The sequence below is a fragment of the Ceratotherium simum genome, chromosome 5 (assembly GCF_057802395.1).
Source record: "Ceratotherium simum simum isolate JZ-2026a chromosome 5, ASM5780239v1, whole genome shotgun sequence".
Taxonomy (NCBI): domain Eukaryota; kingdom Metazoa; phylum Chordata; class Mammalia; order Perissodactyla; family Rhinocerotidae; genus Ceratotherium; species Ceratotherium simum.
The window spans coordinates 86,280,956-86,294,583 of NC_141904.1; the positions used below are offsets into that span (position 1 = coordinate 86,280,956).

The 13,628-nt window shown below is 46.3% G+C and overlaps 1 protein-coding gene across 4 annotated transcripts in view; it reads right to left on the reverse strand.

The window, feature by feature from the left end:
* TMEM40 (transmembrane protein 40) overlaps positions 1-5,956 on the reverse strand; it is a 66,155-nt gene extending 60,199 nt beyond the window's left edge. For 3 of the 4 annotated variants that reach the window (XM_087431540.1, XM_087431539.1, XM_087431541.1), the window contains exon 1: positions 5,928-5,956. In XM_087431540.1, the coding sequence (XP_087287666.1) occupies positions 5,928-5,935 (8 nt within the window). In that variant the 5' untranslated portion in view covers positions 5,936-5,956. The remainder of the gene's footprint in view (positions 1-5,927) is intronic. The other variant, XM_087431542.1, reaches the window with a different exon arrangement.
* Positions 5,957-13,628: the final 7,672 nt, after the last annotated feature.

Sequence of the window (13,628 nt, forward strand, 5' to 3'; positions counted from 1 at the left end):
ATGACCCTGATAATGAGTGAGGTTTGAAAGATGCTGTCTTGAAAAACATATTCAAATACAAGGTTCATATAAATTTGGTATGCATTAAGACTAGCACACCTTGTATAAAGAAGGCACTTAAATTGAGCCTGAAAAATACTGCATCAGCTTCTAAGATTAGAAGATACTGATAAAACTTCTCCTTTCAGTGAAGCCCAGAGTGCTTCTCAACGGGGGGTGAGAATATATCAGTAAAGGCTGGTGTTTTTTCTGTTTGTTTGTTTTTTTATGAGATGAAATTTATTTCTGTTCAAGCATTACAAGCTGCATTATTAAAGTCATTTGTCATGGTTTGAATATTTCTGCCTGATTCACCATTAAATTGGCCTTCTAATTGCCAACTTTGTCAGGAAAAATGGTCTGGCGGTTTCATTCTCCAGAAAACTTCATTTCCTTTTTTTTTGCTATGAAGGTATTTATTTATTTATTTACTTATTTTCATTTTTTTCAGCACCAATAGTCTAGTTTTATCATTCACCATACACATGTGCCCCTTTACCCCTTTGGTCCTCCCCCCACCTCCTTCCCTTCTAGTAACCACTAATCTATTCTCCTTATCTATGTGTTTATCTTCCATATATGAGTAAAATCATATGGTATTTGGGTATTTGTCTTTGTCTGACTTATTTCACTTAGCATAATATCCTCAAGGTCCATCCACGTTGTTGCAAGTGGCACAATTCTGTCTTTTTTATGGCTGAGTAGTATTCCATTGTATATATATACCACATCTTCTTTATACATTCATCTGTAGCAGGCCACTTGAGTTGCTTCCACATCTTGGCTATTGTGAATAATGCTGTGATGAACATAGGGGTGAATAAATCTTTTTGAATTGTTGATTTCATATTCTTTGGCTAAATACCCAGAGGTAGAATAGCTGGATCATCTGGTATTTCTATTTTTAGCTTTTTGAGAAATCTCCATACTGTTTTCCATAGTAGCTGCACCAGTTTGCATTCCTACCAGCTGTGTATGAGCGTTCCCTTTTCTCCACATCCTCTCCAACACTTGTTATTTCTTGTCTTGTTAATTATAGGTATTCTGACAGGTGTGAGGTGATAACTCATTGTAGTTTTGATTTGCATTTCCTTAGTAATTAGTGATGTTGAACATCTTTTCATTTGCCTGTTGGCCATCTGTATATCTTCTTTGGAAAAATGTCTGTTCATATCCTCTGCCCATTTTTTGATCAGGTTGTTCATTTTTTTTTTTTTTTTTTTTTGTGAGGAATATCAGCCCTGAGCTAACATCCATGCTAATCCTCCTCTTTTTGCTGAGGAAGACCGGCTCTGAGCTAACATCTATTGCCCCTGTAGATAGTTGTATGTCATAGTTGCACATCCTTCTAGTTGCTGTATGTGGGACGCAGCCTCAGCATGGCCGGAGAAGTGGTGCGTCATTGCACGCCTGAGATCTGAACCTGGGCTGCCAGTAGCGGAGCGCACACACTTAACCGCTACGCCACGGAGCCAGCCCAGTGTTGTTCATTTTTTTATTGTTGAGTTGTATGAGTTCTTTATATATTTTGGAAATTAACCCCTTGTTGGATATATGATTTGCAAATATATTCTCCCAGTTGGTGGGTTCTCTTTTCGTTTTGTTGACGTTTTCCTTTGCTTTGCAGAAGCTCTTTAGTCTGATGTAGTCCTATTTGTTTATTTTTCTTTTATTTCCCATGCCTGAGTAGACCTGGTATTTGAAAAGATACTGCTAAGACCAATGTCAAAGAGTATACTGCCTATCTTTTCTTCTAGGAGTTTTATGGTTTCATTCAACTCTTTATTCATTATGGCTTTACATATGTTTTTACATCATTCATTATGGTTTTACAATCAAGTCTTTAATCCATTTTGAGTTAATTTTTGTGTATGATGTAAGATAATGGTCTACTTTCATTCTTTTGCACATGGGTTGTCCAGTTTTCCCAAAACTATTTATTGATGAGACTTTCCTTTCTGCATTGTATGTTCTTGGTTCCTTTGTCAAAGATTACCTGTCCATAGATGTGTGGTTTTATTTCTGGGCTTTCAATTCTGTTCCACTGATCTGTGTGTCTGTTTTTCTGCCAGTACTATGCTGTTTTGATTACTATAGCTTTGTTGTATAATTTGAAGTCAGGGATTGTCATGCCTTCAACTTTGTTCTTTTTTCTCAGGATTGTTTTGGCTGTTCAGGGTCTTTTGTTATTCCACATAAATTTTAGGATTCTTGTTCTATTTCTGAAGAATATTATTGGAATTCTGATTGGGATTGCATTGAATCTGTAGATTGCTTTAGGTAATATGGACATTTTAACTATGTTTATTCTTCTAATCCATGAGCACAGAATAATTTTCTATTTCTTTATGTCTTCTTCAATTTCTTTCAATAACATCTTATAGTTTTCAGTGTATAGGTCTTTCACCTCCTTGGTTAAATTTATTCCTAGGTATTTTATTCTTTTTGTTGTGATTGTAAATGGGATTGTATTCTTGACTTCTCTTTCTCCTAGTTCATTTTTAGTGTATAGAAATGCAACTGATTTTTGTATGTTGATTTTGTATCCTGCAACTTTACTGTATTTGTTGATTATTTCTAAGTTTTTTTGTGGATTCTGTAGGGTTGTCTATGTAGAGAATCACATCATCTGGAAATAGTGAGAGTTTCACTTCTTCCTTCTCAGTTTGGATCCTTTTTCTTTCTTTTTCTTGCCTAATTGCTCTGGCTCCAGTACTATGTTGAATTAGAGTGGCGAGAGTGGGCCCCTTGTCTTGTTCTTTTTCTCAGCGAAATGGCTTTCAGTTTTTCTCCATTGAGTATGATGTTGGCTGTGGGCTTGTCATATATAGCCTTTATTATGTTGAGATACTTTCCTTCTATACTCACTTTGTTTACAGTTTTATCATAAATGAATGTTGGATCTTGTCAAATGCTTTCTCTGCACCTATTGAGATGATCATGTGATTTTTATTCTTCATTTTGTTAATGTGGTGTATCATATTGATTGATTTGCTGAACCATCTCTGCATCACTGGAATAAATTCCACTTGATTGTGGTGTATGATCCTTTTAATGTATTGTATTTGATTTGCTAATATTTTGTTGAGGATTTTTGCATCTATGTTCATCAGCAATACTAGCCTGTAATTTTTCTTTTTTGTGTTTTCCTTGTCTGGTTTTGGTATCAGGGTAATGTTGGCCTTGTAAAATGAGTTATGAAGTGTCCCATCCTCTTTAATTTTTCAGAATATTTTGAGAAGGATAGGTATTAAGTCTTCTTTCAATGTTTGGTAAAATTCTCCAGAGAGCCATGTGGACGTGCACTTTTGTTTTTGGGGAGGTTGTTGATTACTGCTTCAATCTCTTTGCTTGTGATTGGTCTATTCAGATTCTCTATTTCTTCTTGATTCAGTTTTGGGAGGTTGTATGAGTCTAAGAATTTATCCATTTCTTCTAGGTTATCCAGTTTGCAGGCGTATAGCTTTTCATAGTATTCTCTTATAATCTTTTGTCTTTCTGTGGTGTCCATTGTAATTTCTCCTCTTTCATTTTTAATTTTATTTATTTGAGTCTTCTCTCTTTTTTTCTTAGTGAGCCTGGCTAAAAGTTTGTCAGTTTTGTCTATCTTCTCAAAGAACAAGCTCTTAGTTTCATTGATCATTTCTATTCTTTTTTTAGTTTCTATTTCATTTATGTCTACTCTGATCTTTATCATTTCCTTCCTTCTACTGATTTTGGGCTTTGTTTGTTCTTCTTTTTTCTTATTGTTTTAGGTATAGGGTAAACTTGTTTATTTGAGATTTTTCTTGTTTCTTGAGGTAGGCCTCTTTTGCTATAAATTTCCCTCTTAGTATCACTTTTGCTGCATCCCATAAGAGTTGGTATGTTGTGTTTTCATTTTCACTTGTCTTTAGGTATTTATTTTTCCTTTGGTTTCTTCATTGATCCATTGGTTGTTCAGTAGCATGTTGTTTAGTCTCCACATATTTGCGACTTTCTCTCTTTTTTCTTGTAGCTGATTTCTAGTTTCAAAGCATTGTGGTGGGAAAAGATACTTTATATCAGTCTTCTTAAATGTTTTGAGGCTTGCTTTGTTTCCCAACATATGGTCTATCTTTGAGAATGTTCCACGTGCACTTGAGAAGAATGTGTATTCTGCTGTTTGGGGATAGAGTGTTCTATATATATCTATTAATTCCATTTGGTCTAGTGTTTCATTTAATTCCACTGTCTCCTTGTTGACTTTCTGTCTGGATGATCTATCCATTGACGTAAGTGGGCTGTTAAGGTCCCCTACTATTATTGTGTTGCTGTCAATTTCTCCCTTTAGGTCTGCTAATAGTTGCTTTATATACTTTGGTGCTCCTGGGTTAGGTGCATATATATTAATAAGTGTATGTCTTCTTGGTGGAACGTCCCTTTCATCATTATATAATGGCCATCTTTGTCTCTTGTTATCTTTTTTATCTTGAAGTCTGCTTTGTCTGATATAAGTATGGCTACACCTGCCTTCTTTTGCTTGCCAGTTGCCTGGAGTATCACCTTCCATCCCTTCACTCTGATACAGGCTGGTTTTTAGTGTCATCTCAGAAGCTGAGCATACGCCAAACCAAACAGAAGTAGATGACCATCACGATGTCCCTCCAGGAGCTAGCACGGTGCAGATAAAGTGGTTACCTTCTCCAAGTGCAGTGGAGACAGAAGCTCCGGGCTGTTTGACTGAGGACTCTTGCTGTGAGAGGGGCAATACTTGACAGGGCCCTTCCCCTCTGCCAGCCGCTGCTGGCCCTGCTGTCCCGGTAGGCACAAGCTCTTGTGAGCACACCTCTAGGAAAGTGACAGGATGTTCGCCAACACGGTCAGCACCGCCTCTCACCCCGTTTAGGTCACAAAACATGAGGAGAAGGTTTATATGGCTCAAACATTAGGTCTTATTCCTTCAGTCACAGCATTCTCTCAAGATTCCCACGGGACTCTACTTCAGAGCACCCACTGTGGGTCTGTGTCGCCAGCTGTCCAGTCTTTCTCCAGAAAACAGGCCTCTGCCTGTCTTGCTCCCTCCCCAGGCCCGGCGTCCAGCTCCGCGCAAGGCACCCAGCAGAGCGCCAGGAGGCGCTCCAGAAACATCTGACCGGATGCGGGAAAGCAGACTGCCCTGGGGAGGTTCATTCCTTCGGCTCAACGGCCCAGGAAGGCTCAGGGGTGTCTGTGGTCACCATGCAGCCACCGGCCCCTTCGCTGGGTGCCTCTGTCTGTCCTCGCCGTCTTGCCCCCCCCTTTCCTCCCCTCCCCTCCCGGGAGAGACGCGCGCCTCACACCAGCGAGCGCCTGCGCACCCGAGGACGGCAGCGCGGGCCGCGGGGGCCGCCCGGGTGAGGAAACTCGGCCCCGCCCTGCGCGTCGCGGCTCCTCTCCCCAGGACGCCCGGCCCGGGCCGCCGCCCCTCTGACACCGGCGCCTCGCCCACCGCGCGCCGCCTCACCTCCACTTCGCCCGGCCGCCCTCTCAGCCCCGCGTCTCCTCACCTCGGCCCTGGTCGTGCGCCTGGCATCGCCTCACCCTCACCTCGGCCCGGCCGCCGCCCCACATCACCTCACCCTCACCACAGCCCTGGCCGTCGCCCGGCATCGCCTCTCGCCCCGTCTGTCGCCTCCGCTCGGGCCGCCCCACCCCGGCCCCATTCACCTCGGCCCCGGTCTGCCGTCCCCCATCGCCTCACCCTCACCTCAGCCCTGGCCGTCGCCCGGCATCACCTCTCGCTCACCTGGTCCAGGCCGCTCGCCCCGCCTCTCGCCTCCGCTCGGGCCGTCCCACCCCGCCTCACCTCACCCTCACCTCAGCCCCGGCCGCCCGCCTCGCGTCACCTCCCCTCACCGGGGCCCCAGCCCCTGTTCCAGTCGCCTCACCCGGACATCGGGCCGGCCCAGTCCCTCTCCTCTCAGCCCGCCCTCAGACTCCGCACCCCGCGCCGGTGGCCTCAGGCCCCGCCCCCGGAGAAGTCGGCCCCGCCCCCAAGTGACAGGTGGCTCCCGCAAGGTCCCTCGCGCTCCGAATAGGGGCCTCTTCCCCACGTCCGTCCTGACGAGGGAGAGCGGGGCAGACTCTGAACCTCCCGAAAGTGCCCCAGGAGGCTGTGCTTGCCTTGGGAGACTCCCCGATCCCACGGTTCTCAGAGCTCCGCTGTCCGCCATATTCCCCGGTTCCCTTGCGGGGTTAACGCCCGCCCCCAGGGCCAACCGAGGAATGGGGCTGAGGAAGGGTCTGGAAGGACCAGCCTCGTCTCGCGGCTAGCCCAGACCCTAGACGCGTCCCAGGGAGCCTGCAGTGCCCTGCTCTGTACAGCGGGAACCGTAACTAGGGCACCAGGGCGTTGTAGGGGTGATAGCGGGAAAGTTTCTTTACTTCCTGTGCTGCTAACTGCCTCCGAGTTTGGGGCAGAAATTGAGAAACCATCAGGAAAACTTCCATGAATCACACCTGTCACTCTCAAACTCCAGTGGGCACCAGATTGAGACTTTCCAGGGCCCTCACCCTCCCCCCACCCCCAAATCTGAATCTCTAAGGCCAGGCTTAGATTTTTCTAAACAAGCTTTACAGGTGTATATCAGCCACAAAGTTGGTGAGACCACCTGGCTTGAGTTTAAAAGAGCAGCTGAGTGGCTGCTGAGCCTGCTCCCTTGGGACATAAACCAGGGCTTTCTGCATCTGCAGTGGACAGAGCGCTCTCGAAGGGCTGTTCTTCCCTCTGTGCAGTCACTGAACTGGACTGAACTGGGAGCAGGCAAACTGGGGTGCACACTCCAGCTCAGTCAGACCTGATGCTGGGGAACACCCAGGAAATCAACCCAAACCCTGCAGGGCCTCAGTTCATCACCTGGAAAAGGAGGGTGGTTGTGAGAATGCGAGAATGTGTGTGTGAACTCAATGCCTGCCCTCATTCCCTCAGCAAACCTGCACTGCTCCTGTTTCTGGGCATGGGGCTTGGATGGAGAGGAGGAGGAGAGGATCCTGCCTCATGGTAAGTACAGCAGCCGAAGGGCTGTGGGTGCAAAGGGATAGATCAGGTGTTCTTCTCGGTGGGGAGGAGGCCTCGGAGGGGAAGGTGGAGGCCCTCAGGGTGAGTCTGCAGAAGTAGCAGTCATTCAGTAAATACATGCCGATTTACTTCTAGGGACAAGATGGTTTCTTTGGGGATAAATTCAAGAGGAGGTGCAAGCATTTTATTCATTTGCGATGACGCTTCCTTGGCAGGCAGGGCAGCAAGTTCTAGGACAAGCTAAAATCATCCCTATTAAAAAAAAAAAAACTACCCCCTAGCAGTCCTGGGGCAGGGGTTAAATTAAAAAAAAAAAATCCTCAGTGATTCCTAATTATTTTTGAATACAGAGGCTTGGGAAGGAGTTTCCACTGGGTTCAGGAGGAAGGTGTGACTTCTGCGTAGTGTTGGGGGGAAAGGGTAGGAGTAGGGCCTATGCAGGCTGTCCTCTTAGCCCACAGGCGCCACGATGATGTCTACTGGCAGCTCCTCCGAACTTCTGGCTGTCACCTGCATTGTTACTGTGTCCAAAAGCAGCAGCTGGGAGCACACGAGGATGTCATGACCAGCCCGGAACACACCTAGAAAGGGAGAGAGAATACAGTGTACAAGGCAGAAGGGGGCTGCAGAGGCCGGGCTGTGGGTGCCGTGGGCAGCAGCTGATGAGGGCAGCTCTGGTGCAGTGCAATGGGAGTGGGCCTGGAACCAGGAGAGCTAGGCTGAAATCCCTGAGGCCCTGTGCAAGTCACTTTACCTCTCTGAGCTGTGGTATCCTCAACTACAAGGTGGAGGAGATAATAATACTAACCGTATTTCAAACTTCTGGCAAGCTCAAATAATTAATGGACATATAAGGCTCGTACCTGATGTCACAGAGGCTCTCACACGTTGGCTGGATCTAAGAGCACAGATGAAGGGACAGCCCCCACCAAGACAAAACCGCAGAGCAGGTGTCTGCCGGACCCAGGGACTGAGCTGCTTCAGTGGGCCTGGGCGCTGTCAGCTGTGAGCCGGGCACTGAAGCAGAGCTACCTCCCACCCCTGTTTATAAACACTCAGCAAAAAGCATCTCGCATTCCCCTTCTTTCGCTGTTTAAGGTGTGATAATTGTATTGCCCCCTCCCCTTAAACAAACGGTCATTATCTCTTAGAGAAACGTACAGATAAACATTTACATACAAAATGCTTTATCTGGAATTTGCTTTAAAATAATCTAGGGGGGAGAATGGGTGGGAGTATAGACGCTGTTGTTGCAGCTGGAAGATGAGCACATGGGGGCTCATTATACTATTCAATTTTTGTTTATGTTTGAAAATTTCCATGATGAATGCTTAAAATCCCATTCCTATTAGAAAAGACCAACCAACCCAGTAGAAAATTAGACGGAGGATATGAAAACAATTCACAGAAAAGGAAATACAAATGACACTTCACATTTGAGAAGATGCTTTACGTCATTCAGTATACAAGAAATGTAAAATAAAACTACACTAAGATACCACTTTTCACCCAGACTAGCAAAGATTATAAAATCTGATAATATACCATGTTGTCCAGAGTGTGGGAGGAAAGGCATACAATCCTATGGAAGGCAATTGGAAATATTTATCACAGTGAGAAATGCACCTTGGCCTGGTAATGCCTTGGGAAACTTATCCTATAGATATCCTCAGTGCACACATGCAAGATAAAGTGTGTGTGCATATACACATATGTGTATATGTGGGCTTATTCACTCTAGCCCTGTCTATAACAGCAAAAGACTGGAACTACCTAAATGTTCATTGATACGGCCAGTTCTGTAAGATATGGAACATCCATACAGTGGGATACGGGGCAGCTACACACAAGAACAAAGATTCAGTTTGGGATGATGAAAAAGTTCTGGAGATGGATAGTGGTGATAACCGCACAACAGTGTGAATGTACTCAATGCCACTGAACTGTACACCTAAAAATGGTTAAAATGGTAAATTTTTTGTTGTGTATATTTTACCACAATTTTTAAAAAAAGAAAAAAGAATGCAGAAACTCTATGAACTGATAGGGAAGATCTCCAAGATGCACCGTCAAGTGAAAAGCAAGGTCCAGAACAATGTATATACCATTTGTACATAAACATTTGAGTTAAAAAAGGGAAATGTGTCTGTATTTTTCTATCCATAAAATCTGTAAAAAAAGCTGTAGTAGTGACACCAGTTGCCTGTGGAAGGGAACTGGATGATGCCAGCAAGGGTTGGGAGGGAGACCCTTCACTGCAGGTCTTTTTGCACCTGGTGAGCCATCAACACTGTAACTTTGGAATTTCTGTGTTCCCAGTGGGAGTGCCTTCCCAGGATGCAGTGGCATCTGGGCTGCGAGCTACCCAGGCCCTTCCCACCCAGAAATGCTGCTTACCAGCCAGGAGCAGTGTGTGGGTGTTCTTGTTATCTGGCACATTGTCTGACTTCTCACAAGGGTGCGTTCCCAGGAACTTCAGAATATTACCCACAGCCTCTGTCCAGAGGAATCCCAATATCATTAAGCCATAGATCTTGTCTCCCTTTGTGCCACCACCACTCCCCATGCCCCAACCCAGCTCTGAGGGGCTTTTAATGAAGTGTCACCTGAAGTATGTGCTCTCCACATGGCCCTGGATCCTTGGGGTGCAGGGGGCAGTGAAGGGAGAAAGGGGAGAGCCATGTCAACAGTAGCCAAGGATTTTACCTTTAAGTGTCTTGATGGCAGACAAGGTGAATGTTTCCTCCTTCTCAAACTCATCTCCTACCTCACCCTGGGCTGCTTTGAAGTTCAGTTTCATGACCTTGTGGATGTGATCAGCTACAGTGACTTCCAGATCTTCCAGCTGGGGAGATGGGGGGTGCATTTAGGCACACACTTCCAGGGGAGAAACTCCCTGCTCTGTGCACCTCTGGGCCTCTGCTCTGAACTCGCTGCTCATCCTTTCCTGCCGCACATTCAGCAGCTGCTTGCTGGGCGCTGAGCGCTGTGCTAGGCTCTGGGGACATGCAGCAACTTGACCGGTTACCTGTCCTCAAGGTGCTCACAGCCAAGTGGCGTCCCTTCAATGGAAAACGCTCTGACCAAGTACTCACCTTAGGGTGTCAGCTGCAAGATCACATCCCTTCTGAAGCCCGCCTAGAGTCAGCGCCTCAAGGATCCAGGACTGTAGGGAGCACTCACAAGAGGTCTGCCTCCTATGGCTCTGTCACTCCTATGACACAGCAGATTCCACCCCCTCAGCTGTGTCCTCTGGGCCTGACATATCCTGGACCCCCACCTCCATCCTAGCTGTGTCCTCCTGAACTTGGCACATAATACTTCCCCCCACTTTGGACTGAGTGTACTTAAAAGTTCCCCATCCATTCCCCCAACAGAGCTTCACTGAGCCCCTTCACTTGTGGAGGGTGTACATAAGTAGCACTCGACTCCTACACAGAGGCACTGCCTCAGACCCAGCTCTCCCAAGGAACTCACTTGTCCTAGGGCAGTTCCTGCCCTTAGGGTCACTGCTGGCTCAGGATGGCCCCTCCTCAACAATGGCTCTAGGATGACACAACCGTGACTGTCAGTTATATTCCACGGTGACTGTCCCCCTAGTCATGAGGAGTTCTAACATGTCCATCCCCAGGCCCAGCATAACAGTCTGCATTCAGATGGCACTGAGCCACTGCCCCATGGTCAAACCCCAGAACAATCCTGCACTCGGTTCTATCCAAGCTCAGAGAGGTGAAATTTGAAGGGCTATTTCAGTGCAACAAAGGACTACCCAGCAGATGCAAACAGATCCAATTTCTCTAGAAAGCAATTTGACAAAATGAATCAAAAAGTCTTAAAATCATGCTTATTGTTTGACCCAATTATTCTACCTCTAGGAATCTATCCTAAGGAGATAAGCTGAAATGCAGATAAAAATTTGTACACAAAGGGATGTTTAATGCAGCATTTATAGTGAAAATTTGAAATACACATTTAAGTGAGTTATGATACATCTATATAACAGAATATTTCAAAGTCATTAAAAATTTTGTTTATAAAGTATTTATAATGACACAGGAAGATATGCTGCAGTTTTAAGTGAAAACAGCAAGATGTATAATGTACAGAATGATCTCAATTATACAACACCCCCCCCCAATAACTCCCAGGGACCAGGGGTAACGTTTTTCTGTTTACTTTTTTTTTATTTCCCAAGTTTTCATCTTACACACGAGCATGTGTTTTGTAAGCTAAAAAAAAGTTTCTTCCAAAGAGAGCTGTAAAGCCAAAAACAGCAAGAAAATGCTTCACGTCTGTTTGTCAGCTCCTGGAGGGAGTTGCTCTGCAGACTCAGGCACAAAATTGAGCCTCCTGACACTAGCTTCTTACCACATATTCATCCTCATAGCCATCAACATCAGTCCCCCCATGGTGGGGTCGCGGTCCTTGAGAGTGAACTTCATCATGCAGCTGAATGTGCAGGCCACTGCAGGGAAGAAAGGCTGCGTGGTCAGGATGTCCCCAACACTGCGGGGATGAGCTCCTCCACAGGGCAGGTGGCCATAGCCTGCTCTCTAGGTCTCTGCTATGTTATCAGTAGCAGCAGCATACCATCTGGACAGGGGATGCCACCTTGTAGAAGGGCAGGAGAGTGAAATCATGGGTATGAGGAGTCTCCTCATGGGGAAGGAAGAAGGAGGGAAGCAGAGAGCTGCAGGATGGCTATGTCCACATAACAGTCACAGGCCCACTGTCCAAGGCCTGGAAAAAGAAGCTGGTGGTTTCCTTGGGAGGAGTGGATTTGGGATGTTTCAGTATTTGTGACTGTCTTTGTACTTTCATGGTGTAATGAGTACTGGTTTGAGGACCAGAGAGACCTGGGTTTTGCCTCTTACCAGCCATGTGAACTTGGACAAGTCATTTCACCTCATCTAGGAATAGGGATAGCAGTACTTATCCTCTTAGGTCTTCTGTGAGGATGAGACAATGTATGAAAAGTACCCGGGACTTAGCCATCATTCTTCTTCTTCTCAGGACTAAAATCAAGGAGTTGAAGCTTTCATAGGAGACCAACGGCTAGTACACTTGCTGCCCACCTCATCCTGATCCCAAGGGCTCCCACAAGGCCAGGGTGGTGTCTGGAGAGGTCACCAGCTTGGTGACCTCTTCCACCACTTCCTTGGGCAGTGCCACCAGTATGTAGCAGGCCCTAGGCTGGTTGTAGGGAAGGCTCCGGGCAGGCACGTAACAGAGCACCTCGTAGGCCTCAGTAGGCTCTATCTGCACCGTGACATTCTCCAAGGTCCGGTCGTTGAGTGTGTTCGTGTAGTCAAACTGGACCAGGGAAGAGAGGGGCTGCTTAGACACTGCTCTAGGCCCTAGCCCTGCTGCAGAGGAAGAGCCAGGAAGCCCTACCTCTCACCCTGTGGGCCAAACTGACTCCCATCCCAGTGCCCCTGCCCAGGCTCCCTGTCTCCTTGCTGATACTCAGCAGCCAGAGAGGCCACAGGTCAAGGGTGCAAGAAACATACCAGCTGGTGACAGATCCTGTCATCAAGTTGGGCTCCCAAGCAGCTCAGTGTGTAGGGGCTATGACCCTACAGAACCCGTCAGCCCTGGGACCACTCCCTGGGCACAAGCCCCAGCAAGGCCTCAGCCCTCCCTGCTGCTCACCTGGAACACCAAGTGGTCAGTGAAGGTGTATTTGGTACAGCAGATGACATACTCTATCTCTGACTCAGTGAGGGCCACAGGCTCAGGCGAGGACTTGAAGTGGGGCCCCAGCCCATGGTACTCTGGCACTGCCGCCAACTGCTCTGAAACCCACAGACCACACATTCACTCAGTTTTTCAGTTCCCAGACCAACTTGTGATGGTTTCCAATAAATGCTCATGCCCAATTCTCAAGGTCTTTCACTCTACTGAGATGGATGGATATATATATGCTACTGGTTACTATTTCCTAAGTATATTGATGCATTTTCTCATCTCCCTAACTTTGCTCAAGTTGTACCACCCACCCCCCTAGATACTCTCCTCTCCTCTGTCCCATGGAAGACCTCAGAAGCAATAAACTGACTGGGAGACCCCACTGTCCTAGGCCTAATCCATTTGGAGATTCCCTCAACTTTAGCTCAGCAAGGATTCTTAAAAGAAGGTGGAAATTAGGAAAGACTAAGAGGATGGGATGAATGCTATCATAACCACAGAATCAGGCAAAAGAACAAACTGGTCTTGTACATTTGTCTTTTAATACAAATGGCCAATAAGGAGATGTTTCAGATTCAGCATGTTGCAGAAAACCCAGCTTAGAGTGGTCTGTGGGCATCTGGTAAATCCTATCCCTATACCCCATAGCCAGGTTCCAGCACTGGGCTGGGTCCTCTGGGCCATCTAGGTGAATGAGGCATCTGGCAGCTGTCTGCACATGGCATCTGCCTGTGACGGCTACTGCTGCTGCTGACCTAAATAACTTTGGAAATGAGTGGAATCTGCAAAACTAAAGGCAAAGGAAGATATACATAGTACTGTACCCTAATTGATCAAATTGTTTCCCATGGGGGTACACGTTAACAATTCTGATATCATTATA